The sequence below is a fragment of the Apostichopus japonicus genome, chromosome 6 (assembly GCF_037975245.1).
Source record: "Apostichopus japonicus isolate 1M-3 chromosome 6, ASM3797524v1, whole genome shotgun sequence".
In the NCBI taxonomy this organism is placed as follows: domain Eukaryota; kingdom Metazoa; phylum Echinodermata; class Holothuroidea; order Aspidochirotida; family Stichopodidae; genus Apostichopus; species Apostichopus japonicus.
In genome coordinates this window covers 15,623,799-15,648,851 of record NC_092566.1, presented here as the reverse complement: position 1 = coordinate 15,648,851, position 25,053 = coordinate 15,623,799, and the positions used below count along the sequence as shown (strand labels likewise).

General features: G+C 36.7%; 2 protein-coding genes across 4 annotated transcripts in view; one reads left to right on the top strand and one right to left on the bottom strand.

The window, feature by feature from the left end:
• The window catches only part of LOC139969089 (maternal embryonic leucine zipper kinase-like), a 174,330-nt gene that overhangs the window by 120,678 nt on the left and 28,599 nt on the right, over positions 1-25,053 (bottom strand). For all 3 annotated transcript variants that reach the window (XM_071973864.1, XM_071973863.1, XM_071973865.1), the window contains exon 4: positions 712-882. The gene's annotated coding sequence lies outside the window, so the exon portion shown is untranslated. The remainder of the gene's footprint in view (positions 1-711; positions 883-25,053) is intronic.
• On the top strand, positions 10,154-12,904 carry LOC139969096 (uncharacterized). The gene is made up of 2 exons (XM_071973877.1): positions 10,154-10,715; positions 11,112-12,904. The coding sequence occupies exons 1-2, from the start codon at positions 10,493-10,495 to the stop codon at positions 11,534-11,536; spliced, it is 648 nt and encodes a 215-aa protein (XP_071829978.1). The 5' UTR covers positions 10,154-10,492; the 3' UTR covers positions 11,537-12,904.

The following is a 25,053-nucleotide window of genomic DNA, read 5'->3' as shown; positions in this document are numbered from 1 at the left end:
GGTAAAACTCCACTATGGGTGGACCAAAGGCCGACCACCATATTTGTTATATTTCATGATCTCCAAAAGTAATGGAGGGTAATGCTCTTTTCTAAATTTACCTATTTGGGATAGTTAGTTACAATATACAATTCAATCTGAACTTGATGTTACAAACAACCAGACGTCCGCCGTACGACCTCCAAAACAAACTCGAACCTCGCCGTTGTGGAACAGAAATTTGGTGGTCTTGGACGACCGTTACATATTTGCCTGACTATACGTACCAATGGTTTTGCTGGTTAGTGGAAATGTCACGACTGTTCCACCAATCATGATGCTGTTTGTTTAATTTGGCAAACAATGTTGACCACCAGAGATTGGCATTTAGCTTTGCTTAACTTAACTTTCTTGCAATTTTAGTAAATGAAACTTAAGTTAGTATTTCATAAATCGTTGCCACAACCTACGGCAAAACATGCAGCTACTGAAACGAGACTGCATGCTTACTACAGTACAACTGTACAAGGGTTTTTGTATACTACAGAAACCTACAATGGCCTACTGTTCACATACTGTACTGTAAAGACCACAGAACTGTACTTTGTCAAAAAAACAAAAAAAAGGACGAAAAAAAACCCAAGAACTACTGATAACTGAAAGAGAGGAGGTACTAATAGGGAAGATATTGGATATCGATTACAGAGAACAAATAATTTGCCTCAAACTCACCGGTGCGAGTGTTTCCTTCGAAGCCTCAGTCCCTAGCTGGAAAGGAGTTAATGAAGCCAATCACTTTAACCAGCTGACTGCCTGTATAGTTGGTTTCAATTATATCACAGCTGTAGGGCAAGAGGAAGATGCTACAGTCTTTGAGCTCAAGTACTCCTTCAAGTTAAGTGTCTGTGAAAACCAAGAGGGGGAAAGAGGGAAATATAGAAGGGAAAAAAAGTTCAACCTTTCTCATCATTATTATAAGCTTGTTAAAGTCTATTTATACAGTTTAGTAATTCTAACTCTATTAGAATGGTCACTTATTAATTTGACATTTTAGGATCATAATTAATGTATTTTAAATACAATATATATCGATTTGTAATTTCTAAAAGAAATTTCTTAATAATCTGTTCATGTATGCTATATCTTGGTAATTAATATGACAAATTCCTTACATTGTTTTTTTTTTTTTTTGGGGGGGTGGGGTGGTGGGGTTAAGTGTATAAAGAAGACACTTCAGTGCAGGTAATACTTGACATTTTGATGTTCAAAGTAAATTTCAAGGGACTTTGTCCTACGTAGCTTCGAGTAAATATTTTGCAATGTACATACACTTAGTGCACTACTACTTAAGCACAGCATACTTCTGGATAATATGCGGTAGAATGATACAACGAAATTTAATGACGTCACTTAACATTGCATGGAAAACGTGACGACTCAGATGGGATAGTATTTTAAAGAAAATTAGAAAACTAGGACAAAGAAATAAACCTTAAAACTACTTTGCTTAAAATCCTTTCTAAACTAATTTGTTGCACCAATCTCCCTCCTGGTTTGAACTTTCTTCCTAAATCACTCTAATTTGAACTTAGCAGAATGGTGGATATGGTGACCCTGGAGGGTTTTAATTGCGATTCCCTGATTGGTCAGTAATATCTTTCTTGAGTTGTATGGTATACAGTAGCGGTTTGGTTAATAAAAGATTGATTTAAGAAGCCACTGTAGCGGGGAGAGCGGAGAGGGAGTTAAATAGTGCTACAGTAATGTCATCTTGTGAGTACTTCGTTAGTATGTTTGTTCAGACTGGTCTGATTGGCTAAATAATAAAAGTTGGGGGGGGGAGGAGGAAGCTTTGAGCACATACGCGTAGGAGGCGAGGGGGCTGGGGGGGGGGCTACAGCCCCCAACAAACTTTTTGTGAAAATTCGGGCAATATGAGGAGAATGTTTCGGGCACCTACTGAAAGAAAAGTAATTTGCAATGTGTTTTTCAATCCTTAAACTGGTATTATTATAATCATTATTATTGTAACGGCTTCCCCAATAATTATAACCAATATGGAAGGGTAATAACACGGCAAATGATTGTATGTTAATCGCATGTGATGTTATAACCGATGAATGCCTATATGATATGCACATTAAGATGTTGAACGTGTGCGGAGCGCGCGAAAAATTTTGGTTATATTTTTCGGGCAAGTTGTTACAGCCCCCCCAAATCAAAGTAGGCTCCTATGCCTATGTTTGAGCACATTTGTACTATAGAGGGACCAATGTTGCTTGACTTTGGACATTTGTAACTCAAGTCCAGTGTCCTGCTGGATTGATTTAATAGAAAAGAATTTCCATTCAAGTTGGAACTGTACATAAATTTTTATATTCATAGACAATCAATACTGTAGTACTTTGTTACACTAACCACAGGGCATGTTTGTATCAATGAATTGACCACTAGGATGACATGAAATATACACAGTAGACAGGGCTCTGTCCAGCATTCCCATAGAGGGAGCTGTCATATTGGTCCTAATGTGCATGATCAATACTGTTTAACAGATCCCTGCATCAAAGAAACACGATCGCATGATAAAATTACTCATACGCATGCATGTGAACACGCTGGATAAACTTGCATATACTGAAGCACTCAGTAATTAGTTGTACAACTTTGGCTGAACGATAAAGGAAGCGTTTGCACAAAAAGTTTTAAGGTGAGATTTTCAATTTAGACCGGCAGCCCAGAGCACTTTGATCAAACGAACGAGGTACCAATATCTGAGTATTGGAACATTTGTGGAAAAACCCAGTATATCCAAAAGTGGACGTCTGCCGTGGTCGCTCTGCTGCATGTGGCCCATGGGGCCGGTTAAAGGGGGCCAAAAAATGCATCTGATCAAACGAACGAGGTACCACTTGAAACCAATGTCAACTTAATGCATGAATGCCACATAGTACTGAATGGCCCATGACAGACAAATTTTCTGCTGCAAAGGGCCCGCCAGACGCCCCAAAAGGGCCCCTAAAAATGCATCTGATCAAACGAACGAGGTACCACTTGAAACCAATGTCAACTTAATGCATGAATGCCACAAAGTAATGAATGGCCCATGCCAGACAAATTTTCTGCTGCTAAGGGCCCGCCAGACGCCCCCAAATATGGCCCAAATGCCCATTATCGTAGCATTGACCCAGATTAAATATGCAAGGTACCACTCAAAACCGGTTTGGAATGTTCGGGTTGACCTTACAGACTATGGAAATAATCATGCCAGACAAATTTTCTGCTACAAAGGGCCCGCCAGACGCCCCAAAAGGGCCCCTTAAAATGAATTTGATCAAACGAACGAGGTACCACTTGAAACCAATGTCAACTTAATGCATGAATGCCACAAAGTAATGAATGGCCCATGCCAGACAAATTTTCTGCTGCTAAGGGCCCTCCAGACGCCCCTAAATATGGCCCAAATGCCCATTATCGTAGCATTGACCCAGATTAAATATGCAAGGTACTACTCAAAACCGGTTTAGAATGTTCGGGTTGATCTTACAGACTATGCAAATAATCATGCCAGACAAATTTTCTGCTACAAAGGGGCCAGCAGACACACTAAACAAAAGGGCCCCCAAATGGGCTATGATCAATCATAGTTGGTACCACAAAAAAACCAATATCAAATGCAAAGGTACTTTCCACAGATTAAAGAACTGCCAATGCAAGACAAATTTTCTTCTTCATAGGTCCCACCAGATAGAAAGAATAGGTTGCCCAATGCGGCCCTATATGGGCCTAATGGATTGTATATTGATGCAGAATATATGTGCCTTGTGACATGACATTTGTAACATTCCACAGAGTAAAGAAATGCCAATGCAATACAAATTTTCTTCTGCAAAAGGCCCTCCACATGTAAAAGAAATATGCAGTTTAAATAGTTAAGATGCCACAAGAAACCAATCTATAACAATCAAGAACATCCTGAATTATTCAAATTCCTTCCCGCTACATAGGCCAATGGAATAATGAGATTAGTATACTAGTAGGTGTATCAATTACTGAACATTTCATTGAGCAAAACAAAAATGACGCGAACTCAGTCTTTGAGGGAGATCCTGACAGTTATAATGCATTCTCAAATCCATTCTTGTTCCTTTTATCTATTCTTTTTCCTTTTATCCAGTCAGTACTTTGTATCGTGAGCAGTGTTTAACTTGACAGTTACTTTGTTTCGCTGGAAACACTGGAGCAGATTAAAATCAGTTTATGTATTGTAAATAAGAAACCAAAAATCATTTTGTATCTTAAAACACTGTGTTTACGTTAGCATTGTAAATCTACAAAGTTTAAAATCTTGAGAAAGAACGCTTAAGTGTCATCTTAAGACATACATGTAGTCGAACAAAAGAGATTGTTTTGTTTCTTAAGCTCAGACAAAGAAACAATTATCAAACAGTGGTGAAAATGCTTTATAACGTGTACTTAACGATAAAGGTTTGGGTTGAAAGTAATGCTTCAATTATGTATCTTTTAAAAACCATATTGGACAGTTTCAAGTTGAAACTGTCCAATATGGTTTTTAAAAGATACACAATTGAAGCATAGAAATGTATATGTACCTTTATGCTAGGTACACTCTTTAAAGGACTTAAAATGCTAAGATTGAACAAACAAATACTGATATCACCACGTATGACTCCATTCCCTGATACAAAATATAAAATGAGTAATTGGCGTATATTACTCCATCTTGGTCTTTTAGAACTTCCATCATTACACTAATTCAATTCGAATAGCTTGTAACAAGTCCAACAAATAGATGTGGCATCCATTTTTCAGAAATATGAATGCTAGATGAGGGTTTTTGTTTTCATCTATGAAGGGATCTTTTACCTTTGAAGAAAGTCATCTTGCTAGTTTAAAATGTACTAAAATCATAATTGGCAAAGATAGTAACAAAAGATCATTATGTGATTACTCTGAACATGACACATGTTAGGTTCGAAGTATAAGAACTGAGAATTCATGTCTCTTGACAGTGATTAAACACTGGAGTGTGTGCATTGTAAAAAGACACTGCATTTGCCATTCAGACAGATCTCTAAGTTTATGAAAATTAAGTATTCCCATGAACTTGATTCTAAAAAGACAATGGAAGCTCAAATCAATGTTTCATTGTCGGAGTCATCACTCCAAGATGGTTCAGTACTTGAATCATCGCCATCAAACTCGGAAGCCACGTCTGGTCGGCTACTTTGAAAATCTTCGCTCAGTTCCCCCTCTTGGAATAGATGATCTGGGAGAGCCGGTCCCTCAAACCAGTCAGGGCTGTAGCACCCATTCTTGCTCTTCCAACCGTAGTTCTGTGGATCCAAGCCAGGCAAGACTCTTCCTCAGAGTGTTAGAATTATAATGTGGGGAACTGTAATTTTTGCCCAGGCCAGCAAATCCCAAAATATTTAGAGGCTTAGGTGAAAGTGTTATCTTTACTTTGCTTAGAGCAGCGAATAGCTAAATAAGATAAAACACTGGTCTTGTGTACAGTAACTCCAATTTATGCTGGAAACAATATAATCATGAGCTTGAAATGTCATGTTACAAGGCACATATATCCAATTCTTTAGACCCATATATAGGGCCACATTGGGCCACCTATTCTTTCTATCTGGTGGGACCTATGCAGAAGAAAATTTGTCTTGCATTGGCAGTTCTTTACTCTGTGGAAAGTACCTTTGCATTTAATATTGTTTTTGTGTGGATCCAAACCGGTTTTGAGTGGTATCTTGCATATTTAATCTGGGTCAATGCTACGATAATGGGCATTTTGGGCCATATTTGGGGGCGTCTGGCGGGCCCTTAGCAGTAGAAAATTTGTCTGGCATGGGCCATTCAGTACTTTGTGGCATTCATGCATTAAGTTGACATTGGTTTCAAGTGGTACCTTGTTCGTTTGATCAGATGCATTTTTTATGGGCCCTTTTGGGGCGTCTGGCGGGCCTTTGTAGCAGAAAATTTGTCTGGCATGAGGATTTCCATAGTCTGTAAGATCAACCCGAACATTCCAAACCGGTTTTGAGTGGTACCTTGCATATTTAATCTGGGTCAATGCTACGGTAATGGGCATTTGGGCCATATTTGGGGGCATCTGGTGGGCCCTTAGCAGCAGAAAATTTGTCTGGCATAGGCCATTCAGTACTTTGTGGCATTCATGCATTAAGTTGACATTGGTTTCAAGTGGTACCTCGTTCGTTTGATCAAATTCATTTTAAGGGGCCCTTTTGGGGCGTCTGGCGGGCCCTTTGTAGCAGAAAATTTGTCTGGCATGATTATTTCCATAGTCTGTAAGGTCAACCCGAACATTCCAAACCGGTTTTGAGTGGTACCTTGCATATTTAATCTGGGTCAATGCTACGATAATGGGCATTTGGGCCATATTTGGGGGCGTCTGGCGGGCCCTTAGCAGCAGAAAATTTGTCTGGCATGGGCCATTCATTACTTTGTGGCATTCATGCATTAAGTTGACATTGGTTTCAAGTGGTACCTCGTTCGTTTGATCAGATGCATTTTTAGGGGCCCTTTTGGGGCGTCTGGCGGGCCCTTTGCAGCAGAAAATTTGTCTGTCATGGGCCATTCAGTACTATGTGGCATTCATGCATTAAGTTGACATTGGTTTCAAGTGGTACCTCGTTCGTTTGATCAGATGCATTTTTTGGCCCCCTTTAACCGGCCCCATGGGCCACATGCAGCAGAGCGACCACGGCAGACGTCCACTTTTGGATATACTGGGTTTTTCCACAAATGTTCCAATACTCAGATATTGGTACCTCGTTCGTTTGATCAAAGTGCTCTGGGCTGCCGGTCTAATTCTAGTTTGACTTGAAACTTTGAAAATATCTTTCAAAAGCTCTCTCCTTCACTAACTACTGTACGAACAAAGTTTTATAATTATCTGACGCTATTGTAAACATCATTTAAGTTTCATGGAACTACAGTAGTTTAACAACTAACATGACAAAGCACTCTGTTGATTTGTATGGTAAGCCATGTGGGACAAACACAGCATAGTATATATCCTCATATTAATTTGAATATATATATCCGCGAATTAATTCGAATATATGCGTATTAATTCCAATATATACGCGTATATATAATTAGCCAAAATATATGGCTTAAATGTCCACGTATTAATTCAAATATAAACACGTATGAATTCGAATATATACACGTATAAATTTGAATATGGGCCATTCCACACTAATGGGGTACTTATGTATGTTACTGCAAAGCCTTGTTGGAAATCGGTCTACAAAGCTTCCTGGCAGTCACAAACTGCATGGTTTGAAGTATTTGATGCCATACTTTAATATTGCAAAATAGTGTTAACAGCTGGAAGTCTTTATGTCAATTCATTGGTAATTATTTTTAAAAAAACTCTTTGCATGTCCCACCAATTTGTGCAAGGAATATGTGACACAGCATTAATGGAGATTTTTAATCCACTTGTTTTATGTTTTAGTTACAAAAATGACCAATGTAATGTATCATAATGATTAAAGAATTCAATCATCTGAATGCTGTTGTTGTCTTCTTTCTTGTCCAACTCGTGAAAATTGAGAAAATGATCACACAAAAATATATAAACGTTCGTAATTGACATCTGTCCTAACAGTTACGAGCGTAACTTGCCCCATGAGTAAAGTAATCTAAAAACATTTGGAGGAGATAAAATGTTGTGCCTTGTTACAACATCGTATCTCAGTAATGAACATGGTTTTGAGGGAGTTGAGCCTTCCAATCCCCCGGAAAACGACGGCCAAATTAGCTTTAAAAAAATCTGTCCAAGAGAGCTTACGTTCGAACGTACTTTTACATCACTTTTCACGGAAATCGCGCATGCGATCCTGTGAGTGTTTAGTATGATAAACATCCTTGGGCGCATGCGTATTTCAGAGAAAACAACAACCCTGGTCACCCACCGACTTTTAAAACCATGGAGGGAAGTTTGAGATCTGTCTTCTGAATCTCGGTAAGTTACGAGCGCAAGTCAAATTACGAGCGTTCGAAATCACTACCAATTTTACCGAAAATAAAGCACTTTGTAATGTGATCAAGGTATGGTTCAATGTAGAGACTTCTCACTCAGTAAGTGAAAGTTCTTACACCGCTAGGTGAGCGGATTCGTAGATGCAGTTGCCGCCTTTGGTATAATTGCACTGCGTGAGACAGAAAACACAACTAATGCACGTAACTGCAGACAGATTGAGTCAATATGTCTGAAGTTACGAACGTTGGCAAAAGACCTCCATTATTCATTTAGTTCGATGTAAAGGTGCATGATAATACCATGAAACTTGCTAAATGTTTACTGGGCACGAATGTTCATCTCGCATTGGCATTGAAGTGCAATTTAATAGCAGTTTAGTTAAAATGAACTAGCCTAGGCCTACGTTCAAACGTAATTGTTGGTAGACAGATTTCAGATTCGGTCACTCGTGTGAACGTTAGCATGATTTCGGTATTTTGATGTATAATCTAATGTCGACGTACCGATGTAAATGAACTGAGTGCATACGATGATTCCGTAAATATAACGTTAACAATATTTCATTAAGCAAAGGTTAGGTTAGACCTGCATGCTAGGCTTCAATTGAAAAAGCTCACGTTCGAATCTAACTGTGGTAAGACATATTTGCCCAGTCGGTCTGTTTTACGAACGTTAGTATCTTCCCTGGTTGAGTACTAACTTAGGCCTACTAGCCTAACGTTAAGGGTAGCGTTATATTTTCGTGCAGATCTAGCCTAGGTTTTAAACAAATGCAGTACAGACAATTGACGATGCTTCATGTTTTATTACGTATTTTAATTTGCAACTAGGCCGACACGTAGGCGAAGCCTAACACTGGGTTTTCTCATTACTGATGCATGTAATGTGTAGGCTAGGCCTGCCTATGTCTAATTTAAAAATAAATAAATAAAAAAAATTTTGTTTATTCAACTCTCATTTTTAGTACAAACAAAAAACGACAATCAACATGTATCGTCTTGCTTTCTAATTAAAACTTACCATTGAGTTTGATCCGCGAGGACTGAAAATGGGCATGTTCATCGTAATTGCTTTAATGAGAAGAACCATCTATGGCCTAAAGAACCCACAGTGTATTTATTGTTCTCAGGGACAGGCTGGCCTAATTAGGGAGTTAGCCACCAAATGTCAGTATCTTGGGACCTCTTATTAAAAATTCTGGTGGTAGTTTTCATTGCAGCTTGCCCCTGATTCTGTATCTCAAAACAGTCTAATTCCATACACAACATTCTGCCATATTAAGGCAGCTTACAATATAATATATGCATGAGGTGCAGCTGTCTTTACACGTACTTACCTACAGGCTGCTTTTAATTATCATGTAAGCTCTAACTGTTATCAAACACAAATAACATCATTGGCAAATTCCAGTGGATGACAAATCTCTTTAATTTAAAAGCTTATGGAGGCAACAATTTCACCATTGAAATTGACACTCCTGTATTGAAGGTTTGAAACTTTCTTCTACCATACCATGGATTACAACTTTCTCCTGTATTTTGAAACAAACCAAGTTTTGTCTTTTCCTTAACTTCCATATTAAAATGGAAAATGTTACCTTATTTGCTCCAGGATATTTTGTTTTACAAATTATTCTCTTTTCAGGTAAGATGAGCCTGAAAATTCGCCTTCGTTCCTTAAACAGGACGGTACCTCAACTAGAGGATATTGAAGGACAACGAACAACTGGTTTTAGCAATGCAGCAATGTATGCGCAGGTATTGAGGCCGCATAAAAGCTGATCAGGAATGTTATGTTCAGTATCAAGCTAAAGAGACTGAGCGAGTGAAAGAATATCGTCAAACCCTGTCTCAGGAAGCGAGGATATGATACATGATACACATGCAGTTACCCACTTCTGTAAACTGACCTGCACACATCTGAAGGTGGAGGGGAAAGTGGAGTTTAACAGACTGATCCAGTTCACTGATGGGTGTGGTGCACAATACAAATCTCGCACAGGATTTGCTGACATCTCATTTGGAAACATAGATTTTGGCGTGCAAGTTGAGCGGCATTTCTTTGGCTCATTCCATGGAAAAAATCCATGTGATGGAGAGGGTGGGGGTGGTTAAAAATGCAGTCACAAGGTCAGTGAAGTCTGATGTCAACATCACCATTGATGAACCCTGGGAGTTCTATGACTTCTGCTCCAAAAATCTTGCTAAGGCACCAGTGAAACCAGATGGATCATGCAACCACTCTCGTCGTACTTTTTACTTAGTGAAGGAAGGTGATATACAGAGGGAAAGGCCAACCAGAACAAATGTTGACACTGTGGCTGGAACGCGAAAGTTGCATGCTGTAGCTGGGATCTCTCCATACTAATTGCACAAAAGGCGTCTTTCATGCTTCTGTTCACCCTGTCAGGATCTGAACTCAGTAGCACCGTGCATCAATCTGGAGTTTGTGAAGTCTTGGAGTGAATGCAAGATGTCTGCTAAAGGGATTTCATTTGAAGCAACTACTAGCAGTGATATGGAAGCTGCAGATGTAGGTCACGCTGAGATGGATGAGATTCCGGTCTGTACACTTGAGAGTGCAACTGATAATGCCACTGGAGCAACTGTGGGTAAATCATCATCTGAAAGATCTGAGACAGGGGACTTATCTGAAGTGGGTAATGCAGGTGGCATACTAACTTCCAACAAAGTGGGTCAGTCCCTTTTTACTTAAATTTTAAGTGCTAAGCAACATGACATTGAAAGAGATTTCCTTCTATTTGCAGAATCAAAAACAAAATGCATCAACAGAAGTGTTATGTTTGATGTTGCATATTCCAGTGTTTCTTTTCATGGGAAATGATATGTCACTTAACTTTATTAAGGGCCTTGATTTCATTGATTAGATTGAAACTCCTTATCAGTGAACTCTAATCAAACGTGAGGGTGGGGTGAGTCGTGGACTTTAAGTTCACTTCTTCGTGAAAAATGCTGGAATAGTTGTTATGGATTGCCCATACCATTTGGTTGGTCATTGCAGTCATCAAGATTGAAGACAGCCAGTGAATATTTCCTATTTAATTTTTTTTTGCTCTTTTCATAAATTACAGATTATGATGAATCTGAAGTTGTCCAGACACACTTGGATGTGTTGAATGAAAAGGTCTTAAAAGATCTCTTCTGTGATGTCTGCCTACCAGAGAACAAGCATGAGGCATTACTAAAACCACAGCAAAGAGGGATTGAAATTCGCCTTGAAGAGTATTATGCTGTCTTCTATGACAACGAATTCTATATTGGACGATTGCTTGAGAAAGATGGGGAGGAATATCTGTTTAAGTTTCTCCATAGAGTTCGCAGTGCATCTAAGATGTATGATTGGCCTATAAGGTCAGATTCTGAGAAGGTTTTAGGCAAATTCGTTATCGATGGACCCCTTACATTGGTGGGCAGTGGACCATTTTCTGTGCAAGAAATTGAAAATGTGGAGAAAGCATATGCTGAAATGAAAGCAATAACACAAGCTGAGCTGTAAAGTGGTAAAGCATAGTCTTTGTCCATTCCCATGCTAATCACATAATGCATATTTTGTATATATTTCAAAGTTTTAACAAGTACACTCTGGCTTTCCATCTAGCTAATTGTACTGTGTACAGTTTCAGTTGACAGCATCTATTCTGCAGGAATCTTAGATGTTTTAGGTTCTTGCTTGATTGCTTGTCTTCAATATACTGCATGCTTGACTATATGGGAAAGAGCAAAAAAGAAACCGTCAGATATGCTTGTGATAGTGTGTGCTTTCTTTTTAGCATTTTTTCTGAAAACATCTTCAAATTTATGTTTATTCCATTCCATGACATGTGAGGCTATCCCACTTCATCTGATACATTTCAGAAAGTTTGAAAAGTAAACATTTAATCATTAGCCAGTTTGATAAAAAAGTAAAAACAATTTATGGTTTTTCCTCTGTCCATGTTTCAAACATGATATTAGTGTACATATTGGTACATTTTAGTGTTGCATTGGTGCTAATATTGTTGGTATCTAACACCCTCTTGTAATTTGATATCTTTCCAATGGTATGCAAGTTTACTCTTTTAAAATTTCTGACAAACTGTATTCAAGTCTACAGCTTAACCATCCTTCCATTATATGAAATTTTAGGATTTTCACTATTCATATGCAATTTTGAAATTATTGAATTTTATAAATATTCAATTGTTAACTATTCAATTTTCAGTTCAACAATGCATTCAATGACCTACACTAGAGGTGTCAGTATTAGTAGTATCTTTTTAACTTTGCTAGATATATGCAATTAATCACATGCAAGCTTACAACTATTCATTCAACTATTTAATTTTTCTTTAATTAAAGTCTGACATTTACAATCTTAAACAGACCACTCTGGATATGTTGTTGTTTCCCACAGGATATGATAAATCATCACAATTTCATGATAATTACAAAGTACAGCAGCAAAGAAACAGCTACAAATGAGTGCCCAGATGTACATTCAATTGAAAATAATAATTTGTAATCCATAGAATTTCTGATGACAAATTAATGTGGAGATTGAAAAATATTCTGTCCTTGTTACGTACGTAAGACCCTGAACATGGTAACCATACATCCTACCTTTATGCAAGTCCATATCATTTTCTGCACTATAGCTTCTAGCAGTGGTTTTCATTAAGATGTGAGATATATTGTAACAAATACTCAGGGAAAAAAGGTACTTGTGGCACTAAAATTTGTTCTGTGCATAGGGAATGTTGAAATGCCCTCTCGTTGTATTATCAAAGATTCATATTTTTTCCAGTTTTTCACCCTTGGATCCATTTTGTCTTTGTTAATTGTTATAATTACAAAGTTTGCAATAAACAAAAACTGTTAAAACTCATGTACAATTGTTTTTTGTGGCCTGTTTATGCTCAGATATCTGTCCTTGTTACGTACGTAATACACGCCATATATTATACTTTGCTTGGCTGTCATTGCCAACCTTATCCAAAACTTATCTCATTGAGGGTATATACAGTTGCTATAGACTCTAGGTCATTACTCAAACCAAGTTTCATGCTTTCCCTATGACTTTTAATTTTCACCCACTATGTCACAAATTAGTACCCCATTAGTGTGGAATGGCCCATATACACGTATTTAGTTCGAATATATACACGTATTTATTGCACTGACGAGGCTACAATGTGATAACTCTCGAAACTTGTTTGTGAAAGCTATAAGAACTGCCAGTTATTGTCTGATTTAAAATGCGCATACATGTATTTAAATTAATACGAGGATATATTTGTATTAATACGAGGATTATGCGGTGTTTGTCCCATGTGGCTTGCCATAGATTTGGGGTGATTGGCCGGCACGGAGAGCCCCATTAAAACAGGTTTGCACACTGCATTCACTTCAGGGTTCCGAATAATGCAGTACGTAAATTTAAAGCAAAAAGTTGCGGAAACAACATGGATGCAGTATATATCTACACTACATGAGTTAATACTGTATTAATATCTCAAAATAATAACTACTGTATGACTATGTAAAAATTATAATAATGCATTCATCCTTCTTTAAAATCATTTTTCTTTACTTGCATGTACTAAACAAATAGTTTAATAATGTTATCAAACCCCTACTGGATAAAACACAGTCTGAGTGATAATGTAAATATCTATCTTGATCTATTCCAATTGTCTTCAGAAGCGATACAAACATCAAATTTTTATATTTAATATTGCTGTCATTCCCCATAATTTATAGTCCTCCTTTGATTGTAAAATCCTCTCCCACAGATTTAAAGATTCCTTTATTATTTGAACTCTGCTGATAAGTATGCCCTTGGGTAAAAAACATCCGTCAAAAATACTGTAAATATGATATTATCGGTGAAATATGTAAAGCCCAAAGAAAAGCTGTTGGATGATGACTTCACATGTACCGTAGATGTGCATAAAATATCGCTGAAATCAACCGTGTAATGAATTTACAGTTTACTGCGGATATATCTTTGCAAATGGATGATCATGACTGGGATGGCATTTTTGGGGGAATTCACATAAATATATGTATTCCGAAGAATATATGAGGCTGCTAGTTTACAGCTGTACTCAAGAGATGAGAGTAAACGAGTATTTTAAGTTGAAGGTTTACAGTCTTGTTCGACGCCGAGGCCCTCTCACACTACTTCACAACACTAAAGCCTTGGTCGTTGGTACTGTAACTTGCGACACCCACACACCACAGTGTACACACTTCAAACAATCCTAGCTCCCAGGGCACTGTACAGTGCACCACTATGGGGCACTTCCCATATAGGGTTATAATAGACAAAAACCAGCTGTGCAGACAATTATGTTTTATACAAGTTACCTCACATTTTTAATATACACCAAATCATTGACATTACTTTCATGATATATAATCTTTCCTTATACTGTACATTAATACAGCTTGAAGTTGAAATTATTTTTTCTCCTAGTTCTGTACAACCCTAACTAATCAGTTGCAACAAGCATCACATAGATTTCAGTCATGAAGTTATTTTTCTACTAAATCACTGTAACACAAACGTTCTCATATTTCACTTGTACTTAGAAAGATCTAAGGGTATAAATGATGTCATATAAATCAATGTGTTGTATTCATATTTTATGATTTTTAGTTATTTACTGTACATACGCAAGTCATAGACTCAATGTAGTTGTTATGTGGAAGTAGGAGTTTCATCTTCGAGATATATAAGAAGCTGGAATACAACTAGATATTTCTTGTGCACTCATTTACGTGGCATTGCCTTTTATATGTTCATGATCATGCAAAATCCAGACTACAGTAAATAAATCAAAGTCCTGTTTCTGTATTCATGATTATTGTCTGTCTAAGGTACAGAAAATCAGAAGTGTTTTGAATTGTCTGTGAAAGGTCTTCCTCGGTCAATCTCGTGGCAAGCTTAAATTCCTGTAAGGGTTACTGATTTGCAGTAAAATCTAACAATTTCTTTAAACCCTCATTCGCAATACAATGGAGCCTATACTCACTTTAACCTGCAGCCTAGCACACAGATCATGGTAGATGTCTAAAGCTAGAATTAGATACCTAATAAATTGTTACTTTACATCAGTTAATTTCTTGTTCCAGATTTATTCTTTAGAAAAAGCCAGAAATTGGGATCATTTGCAGTTTTTCTTTTTGACAAACTACAGTAGTCTGTGTTTTAGAGTATAATTTCCAAGCTTATTTCATTAAATCTAAAATTAATGGAAACTCATTTGTTGTAAAGGAAAATGGATCAAAGAGAACTACAGAAGAGTAGACTTTTTGGCATTCATTTAAATTACTAAACTAAAACAAATTTATGCAGAAATTGTGTTAACAGCTATTTTCCCATATTTATAAATTTAAAATTCTTGCTCATTTTTAACTGATAAAGTTTGCATCCATGCAATCCAATTGATCTGCATGATAAATTTAAATAAATCTTCTGAGAACTCATTTGCATGAAACCATTCCATTCCTTGGGCATATTTAGTTTATGAAGGGTTCCAACTTCTACTTTTCTTTATTTTCATTATGTACTGCACCAGAGAATCAATAACCAATTCAATTATTTTGAACAGTATTCGGTCTCCCTTCTGCAACAAACTATGTCAGACCTTTGTTACGATCTATCCTTTAATTAATAGCTCGGTGACTTGCACTGTACATTGGTGGCCGGATGTGGGATGCTAAGATTTCCTTCAGGAAAAGTTACCCTTGAGATTTGCTTTCTCATTTTTCAGAGGGTGTATAGCAAGCGCATAGCGAGGAATTTGCCAAGGGAGGGGCGAAACCGTAGGCAAACTATCAGAGCCGTAGATACGGCTTTGCAAACTATCTAAGCGTAGCGCCACCATGGTTGAAATGAATTATCAATAGAAAAGAATATGAGAAATGAGAATGACTTCAATACAATTACTGTACTACACTAAAGCTTCCATCAACTCAGCACACTTTCATCAAACGTACAGAATGATACAGTTCACTTCCAGTCCCTCTTTTTAATATTTACTGTATCCCATAGCTACAAATCCATGTTTCAATATACTGACATACTGTAGTTCATCAGGTGTACTCTAGCGTGTATTGAGTCTGAAACTATTAAAGTATAGCCTTTTGTTATGCATTAATTTTGCACCTTTTTGTTTTTCACATCCAGAATACAGTACTTATCCAGCTGTAAAGATAGCAAATTAGAATTTGAAATCTCTTGGAGGACTGTCACGCAGGCCTCAGACTTGTTAATTAAAAAATTTGCTTTTTAGTTTTGCAGAGTTATATTCATGTACAAAAAGGTTTAAATATATATTTGTAGAGTACCTCAGTCCACAGGGCAAAAGTACAGTAAAGAAGCAAAAACAAAGCAAAAAAAAACCATGATCTTTTACAAAAAGATACAAAAGAAAAACAGTCATAAACATTGAAAGCAGAAAAATGCAGTGGTGGAGCGAACTCAAATGGCCTGCTGGCGCCCTTTTCAGCTTGTTACCACTTTTTACTTATTCGCGATTATTGACTTTTTTATTGCGCTCTTATCTACCTATTGACATTTGTCACATTTTGTTGGTGCATTTTTCTGGCAAAATGCTCTAACGGCGGTCTTTAATTTATCGGCACTTCCATTGTACGAAACTATTTCCAAGAACTGTATGGGGTCTATTTCGATCTATTTTTAGACGTTACGCCACGCGCAGTGGCTGAAATAGCAATGAACATCAAACTTTAAGTCGGCATGCAGTGTACGTTATACGCCGCTCCATGATCAGTGTGTTGATTAGTGCAGTACAGTACTTTTAGGTTATTTGTTAGTTGTCACCAATGGCGATGAAACCTACAGGTATTTATTCTTCGTTTATCTGCAAATTATTAAGGCGCCAGAAAGGGTCATTTCCGCCGATCTAGGGAGTATCTTTACTCAAAAAGTGTCTGTACGCTCCGCGCCAACCTGTGGTGGCGCTCCGCTTAGATAGTGTCGAAAGCGCCCCTACAGACCATTCTAGCCCCCCCGACCAATACCCCTAGCTCCGCCACTGCATAAAAGATTTTCTTTCATTGGTCATTCGAAAATTTCAGACGCAAACCTGGAGTTTTGCTGAATTATGAGACAGGTCTTACTGCTAAAAAGTTTGAAATAAATTGAATATCTGCATTATTTGTCATCTATAGACAAGAAGAATACTGTCTATACATTTTATTATGATGACAATATTTTTCCCAATAAGTTGCATGAGTATACAGAGAGTTTAGTAAATAGTCCTAAATATTCCTTATGTTATTCATTTGCTGAGCTACTAAAAAATGAAACTTCATTCAAGTATAATACAGCTGACCAGTGTACATTAAACAAGTACAGTACTGTAAATGTTAAAACCCAACTAAACTCATATTTGCCCACATTATGAGGTTTTCACATAAAATAGTAGCATCGCAAAAGTCACAATGTACCTCAAGTTGGATCAAATTGGAGCTTTCATGTTCCTTATCATTGACAAACACTAAACCATACATTAATATTCAGTATCCATTTCAACAATATCATGGAAACCCCTTGACTTACCTCAATTCCGTATTACGAGGAAGTTTTCCTTTTAAAAGATTAGCACAATCGACGATACTTGTAGTTCAACTCCAAGAAACACCTAATTTCACATACAGTAAGTAGAATATATTTGAATCACGTTGGCAAAGTGCTTGCAGAATCACTAGTAATATGGTAACACATCTGTACTTTGAATAGAACTTCACAACTTTGAAAAGTGACAACTGCCTACGCTCATTCCCTTTCAACGCTGTGAGTGCAACAACGCTGAAAGCAATAAAAACGACAGTATTCCGAGGGTTGATTATACGCAGAGTCCTTGCTAGCCATCAGCTAATGAGATTGATTCATGCTGCCTCTTGGCTTGCTTCCTCTAATTAAATAATTGGTTCCATTTTGGCAAAAATTTTTAGATTTTTTTTTTTTTTTTTGTGTGTGTTCGGGAGTGCAATATTGCTTTTGTTATATTCTTGGTCATCTACAGTACCGTGTTGGGAACACTGGGGCTGATATTCACTGGAACGGTCTGAAATGAATCCTGTCAAAGACAAATTATACATCACATCTTGAAGGTCACTCGAGCATTTCACATTTTAATAATAAACTGCTAAATTATTCAAGGTGGAGGACTTTGTGGTCTTAAGGGTGTAAATAATTGTGACATGTTTTTGTGAAAGTTTGAATTTATTTGTCACAATTATGAGTTATGACCAAGGATTTCTTTAAGAAATTTGACCCATGCAGTGTCCAAATGTGTGAGGTTAATATCCAAGGATGATGGCAGGTCCAGTAGGGGGAAGAGGATGGAAGAGCATGTTGCCGTGGTGTTCTTGAAAAGCCAAAAATGTCAGGGATAAAGTTCTTGTTAAGCCAAAAATGTCAGGGAAAAAGTTTATAGTGAAGTGATGAAAAAAGGTGATATTGAGAGAGCTCATTTACTCAGTGTCAATGTTGATTTTTACGATGAAGAATAGGTTTTGAGTACTACTGTGTTCAGTACTACAAATATATGCCAGAGGATACACTAAAATGAAGAAAAAAAGAAGGATAAGAAGGAGAAGAAGGAGAAGTTATCAATGTTGACAACAGTTGCATTGGACTCGGTTACTGTATGGAGCTGTTATAAAGTAACTAGTGATTGTACTGTACGGTTCACAATGTAGTGAAAAATTAGGTTCTTCGATACTCATTCATTCGAATACAATTTGAATGAATATGAATACAATGAATTGGAATGTACATTCGAATAATGTCTTTCGATACTCATATTGCAGCATTCAATTATGCAGGAATTCTCTAACTTTCTCGACATACCTGCAGTAGTACATACAGTACCAAACTAATATGTGAATTGGTACTGTACATTGTAATCTGTGACCAATTGACATACTGTAGGTTATAATACCAATAAATCCATTTTGTTTCCTGATTCCATGTACAGTAGCTTGAACTTTAAAAACTGTTGTAAAAGTAATTCACAAATACATGCTAATTATATACATTTAAAACATTTAGGAGTATATACTGTAGGCCTTAATGTTCAAGCACTCACAAGAACTTTTCAATCTTTTGGTCTTGAAATTGTGTATGTAATGTACTGTAATACTGTACTGGAATGTAGTGCAGTACTGTACCATAATCAGTAATGTTACTAGAGAAAATAAAAAAAAACATTCGTGTCCCGTGAAAAAAGCTTGCGTCCTGATCAAACACCAATTGCGTTTACCGTATGACCTACTTATACTACTGTACAGTAGTTTGTAAAGATCGGATCGTACTGTACCTGCCAATACTTTGTGAATGTTATACACAATATATATAGCCTGGGCAGATGGTTCAGTGCCTTAGCTTCGCTGTTTGACAGGGGCGGCCCAGCCCGCCACCCCTTTTGACCAATACATGTGTACCCCACCACCCCCCCCCACTTCATCTGCCCGTGTACCGTAACATTTAACTGTACTCTCCATCCATAGAAGACAGCAAAAGTACAACAATAATTTATCATTTTAACACATGTACAGTATGTAGTCAGCGTGGCAGAATATATACACAAACTGTTTACAAAACAAATATGGAATATTACTGTAAATTCTGATAATTTAACAGTGCCATGGAAACACCCTCATACCTGGTCAATAGTCTATGTTGTATTTCTCGAATTTCCTTGATTTTTATGAGATATATCTGAGCGGAAAAATCATCATTGTTCAACCGACTTTACTGCTTTAAAATATGTCCAATTTGTACAGTAGGTCTTCCCAAGTCTTGAAAATGTCATTTATACTATAGATTGCATCTGGAAACATATGTTCCACTTGTTAAAATTTATTAAGTAGATATTACATCAGTCAAAATGCGGTCCAGCTGAAGAAATTTATATTCATGATTTAGCAATCAAACATTGATGAATGAACCTTTTGCATACATGAACTGTACACGTATACATCCTACAATGTTATAGCTGTGTACATTACATGTGTATTGCACATACAAACTCTGTACATGATGTCATATACAGTATGTACAATTGAAATTGCTACTGTACGAATCGTTGTTAGACAAGCAGTTCCAATTTATATAAGGCCTGTTTATTTGCAAAATAGACTTAATAAATTAAAATTGTTTATTTTGGTAAAACTGTATATATGATTATATACATCAAAATATTGCTGTATTTGGTGTATGTACAGGCAGAAGATCGAGAGCTATGACAGATCTTGATCACTTTAATATATAAATCAAAGAATCACTTTAATCTTTATTAAAACAAACTTTATCAAAACAAAAGAATCACTTTAATAAAAAAAAACAAAGAATCACTTTAATATATTAATACTGTAATACAATTTATGCTGCATTGATGCTCAGTCAAAATAAGCATTTTGAAATATAAATTTCAAGATTTTTTTTTCTAACTAGTTCCAGGTCAAAAATTGCAAAACATGGCTACTGTATATGACATTTTGCTAACAGTGCTAACTAAAAAACAGATACAATTTTAAATCAAGTCATAACATGGCATAGACTGCTTGAAGATGCATATATACATGACCCCTTTAATCTGTTCTAACGTGTAAGTTAGAACTAAATTCCAGCTAACATACAGAGTCATTTGAATACACTCAACGTCAAACCAACGGCAGGAAATATTTGAGTGTCTTCCTGTAGTCAAGAAAGGACTTAGATTTATATACATACCAACAGACTGTTGTAAATCCATCAAATCCATAGAAGATGAATCTAACACGAGATACTGACAAAAACGTATATAACCGCATCAGATGCAATCAGGCAGAATGAATCCAAATGTTAAAGGATCTCTCTAAATATTAACCGAAAAACCTTTCTCTCTCTCTCTAGGGATAAGAGACTGTTGGGACTAGAGTTTACACAGCAATTAGACCTAAAGAACATCCCTGTAAGCACCATATTATACGTGTACCGGATGTGTCAAAACCAGAGTGATTAATGCACAGGTCCATCCACGCGAAACAAATTATAACCATTTAGAATGGCTTGCACACTTTCAGACTTTCTAAAACGTCGATGAAAATCACAAAGTCTTTAAAGTGAATAGTACATTCAGGGTCACAATTTGCAACACACAGTAGGAGAGATTCAGAAACTGTGTACACTTACTGATAGGTTAACAGTCTCATGTAGACGTAACGCATAAAACTTATTTCCATGAAATAACACAGAGCATCAAATCAAGTTGGGACGTAATTTAAAAGGAGATCCATTTTGTTGAGTCATGAATCAATAATGTTTTGACAGTATGATCCGTGGCTCACCAAAAGTCATTTCATAATTAAATTCCCTCAAGCGATTAATATACAACATGGATTAATCAATGTTTGTGTACTTTAAAGTCACTGCCTGTACGTGTCACAGTTTTAAGTACCAATTTAATATGTACAGGAATCTCGGTAAAGGCAATTCAACAAAATATTCTAACGAAGGCAAGCGAGAATCGACAGACACATCTTAGATACCTGTAACCGACAAACTACTTTACAGTTATGCAGGAACTTGAATGAACTCATGAATAAATAAATGAGGATGTTTAAAAACAGGGCAGAAAAGAGGGCAGAAAAGAATTTTAGCAAAAGGGTAAGCAGGTATACTGTAGATGCTGTTCTACTGGTTGGCAATATTCGTCGATTCGTTGATCAAAATTTGCACGTGCCTCAAGTGAGAGGGATGGATTAGAATGTCAGTGCGCATTTATTGCTCTGTATTGTTTTACACAATTAGTGACAATAGATGTATACAGGACCGACTGCTGTACTCCTGTTGTATTTACAGACATTAGGTCGTCTCGGACTATGTATTGATCTGCGATAATGTAGACAGTGTAATGTGGTGCAAATCAAATCCAGTTTGTTACGATTTATTTTATTGTGCTGTGCGGGGTTCCTGGACTGAATGACACCCGATTAATGTCCCTTGATACAGTATATATATATGCTATGTAGTGCTTACTGTACATACAGTATGTACTGTAGGTTTTACTGTGCCTGATCTTCAGAATGCAACATAAAAATTCACCTACAGTACCGTACATTAATACAGTTTACATTGACTATTAATGCTTCCCAGATACAGTAGAGAGACAAAGATTGATTAATAATTCCTTCATTATGAGCTCCACAAACTTGAATGACCATATGTAAATACATTCAATACTATAAATCATCATATACTCCAAACTCCACACAGATCCAGAACAACATGAAATGGTAACAACAAACAAAACTAGTTTACACACACTGTACTGTATTCTCTAAAGTACTACCAGCTGTACATAACTTACTGTACTGTAGATCTAAAACTACAGTAGGATTGACAAATTTCAATATTTAGGAAACTGAACTTATCCTAGCACATGTATTTATACAGTATACTGTACAAGTTATTACAGAACTTAGCCATTCTTTATGAAACTGATCAATTTTGTCACGTACATTACCCTCCAGCTTTTACTATGCTAGAAAAATGGCCACATTTCTTTGAGGAGAGGTGTGAATTTTGGAAAAACTTCAAAATAGTTACCAGTGATACAGTAACTTAATTTGATACATTTTATGCAATCATAACGATGGACGATGCAGCGTGCATTCTACGGTATACTGTAGGTCTATAGATGTACTTATACAGTGTCATAGGAGTCCACATTAATTAAAAGAATATTCTGGTGGCTTAAGTTGATTAACAACAATGCTGAATTTTCTTTGAATCTACAGGTACAGTAACTGTGTAAACCACATCCTCATAGCATTTTGTATTGTGAAGATATGAATTTTTTAAATTTACACTTGGTATTTTGTAAATTTATGCATCTGGCAATAGCAGAATGGATGATATCATCATCACACTTCAGTTGAACGTGTCTTTGTTTTTCTTTATAATATGATATCTCAATCATTTATTCACAAACAAAAAGAATATTTCTACAAAAAGGTGCATTTTAATTTTTGATGAAATTCTAAGTACAGAGAACTTTGACAGCAATGCAAACATTCCAAATGAATCAGGTTTCAAGGATAAATCAACAAGAAGATTATAATAGCCTAAGTAAAGCCTCCAAAGAGCATTTGCCCAGATGACATCACAGACCCCCTACTGTGATCCAACTTCCTGGAGAAGTTGAGGGTTTAGCCAGTCAAAAAAGGTCACATTCAACCAAACATACTGTATCTCAAGTTAGGGGCATGATATGGAGATGGGGTTTTCAACTAGCAGTGTGGAATATGATGTTTCTCTTCATTAGACAATTTCACATTGTCTGTCACCAGAATACCCTTTTAATTACATGTCTGGTGTGCACGTTCAAGTTCCAGATAATTTTACACATGAACTCGAACCAGCATATCTACAATACATCACACTTTATCTATCAGACTACAGTATGAAGATTCACTTTGCCTACAACTTATCAACATTAACTGTGTGTATATCTATTCATATACTGTATATATATATATATTGCACTGTAAAGGAGACTGTCCTTTTTCTAAATTTTGATTCATGTTTATACACCTGCATGAAAATGATGAATAGAGTACAGTACTTTGCACACACCACTACCTGCCGTGTACACCATTTAAGGCTTAAAATAACAAGCAAACCTGGGACCTAAAAATGACCGCCCGAACAAATCTATCAAATTGTAACTTAAAGGATACTTCTCAGGCCAGTGGTTACACCTAGGCAACTTGAGACTCTGACAGGCACGATGAGCATGGAAATGTGTTTCTTAGTTGGGCACTTAAGGCGTAGGATTTTGATCTTGTCGATAACAAAGAAAAACTCTTCCCGACACTAATTTGGGTGGTAAGAATGAGGAGGGTTGCTAACCTGTCTCAAACGGTATACAGCGCTGAAACAGAACTTTACCAAATGTTCAAAGTGCTCTAGAAAACGGTAGCAGGGGGGCTGATGTTGTGAGGAGACAGGTAAGCAAGGAAGTGAAATTGATAATTTAAAAGGGCCATGACCCTGAACCCTCAATTAAGATTGAGCTTCTGTAAACTGTATGTTTACTCTACAGACTGCAGTCTGCGCCAGCTTGGATGATACAGTACTGTATGTGTCACTCACATGCAGTATGTGAACTATTTTTGTTGATGATTTCTTCATTACCTTAATTAATCAGATTTCATTTGCTTGAAATTATTTAGTACTTGTTTTCCTTATATGTATTTAGTATCAGGAGAATGGATGATTACTAATGTCAGCAAACAAATATTTTGCCTTCAGGATTGAGTGGTCTATACGAAGAAGAAAAAAAACACTACAAAAGTACTTCACAAAGTGCTAGATGGTACAAGATAAATTTGCACATGTATGAAGAAATCTAATTGTTGTATGAAACAAATCTCTACTGACAGAAATAAATTTCAAGCTCCACTCCTCTCAATCTCTCTAGGGGGAAAACATGCAGAAAACAAATACTTTTTTATGATATTCCTCCACTAAAGGAATTCAAAATATTAACATACAGTATTTATGTTAACATTGGGCTGTAAAGATAACATTGCAATCTGGTTGTACAGTAGTAGTGGTGTGATGACCAACTGTGTGTTTGGACAGTAGTACAAAATTTGATTATCAACTTAGGCAAACCATGGAGGTCTGTTTTTACCTCCATGGGCAAACACAAATTTATTCTAGCCAGCTCTACAGTACTTACAGTGATAGCTTGATGTCGTCTGCTGGTCTATTAAAATCCTGTAGGGCCCCTCTCAGCTTCCATCTTCACTGTGTGGCAGGGTTGCGTGTTATTTATTACATGAACACCAACTGTAGGGAATTCCTTAACTGCAATTTGACCACTTAATATGTTTTTAATTTTGTAACAGTGTATGTGTTGTAAGTGAAGTACTGTGCTGTCCGAACTGGCACTACGTAGTATTCAATCGACTGCAATACAAGTAACTAGTATAAATACTGTCAGA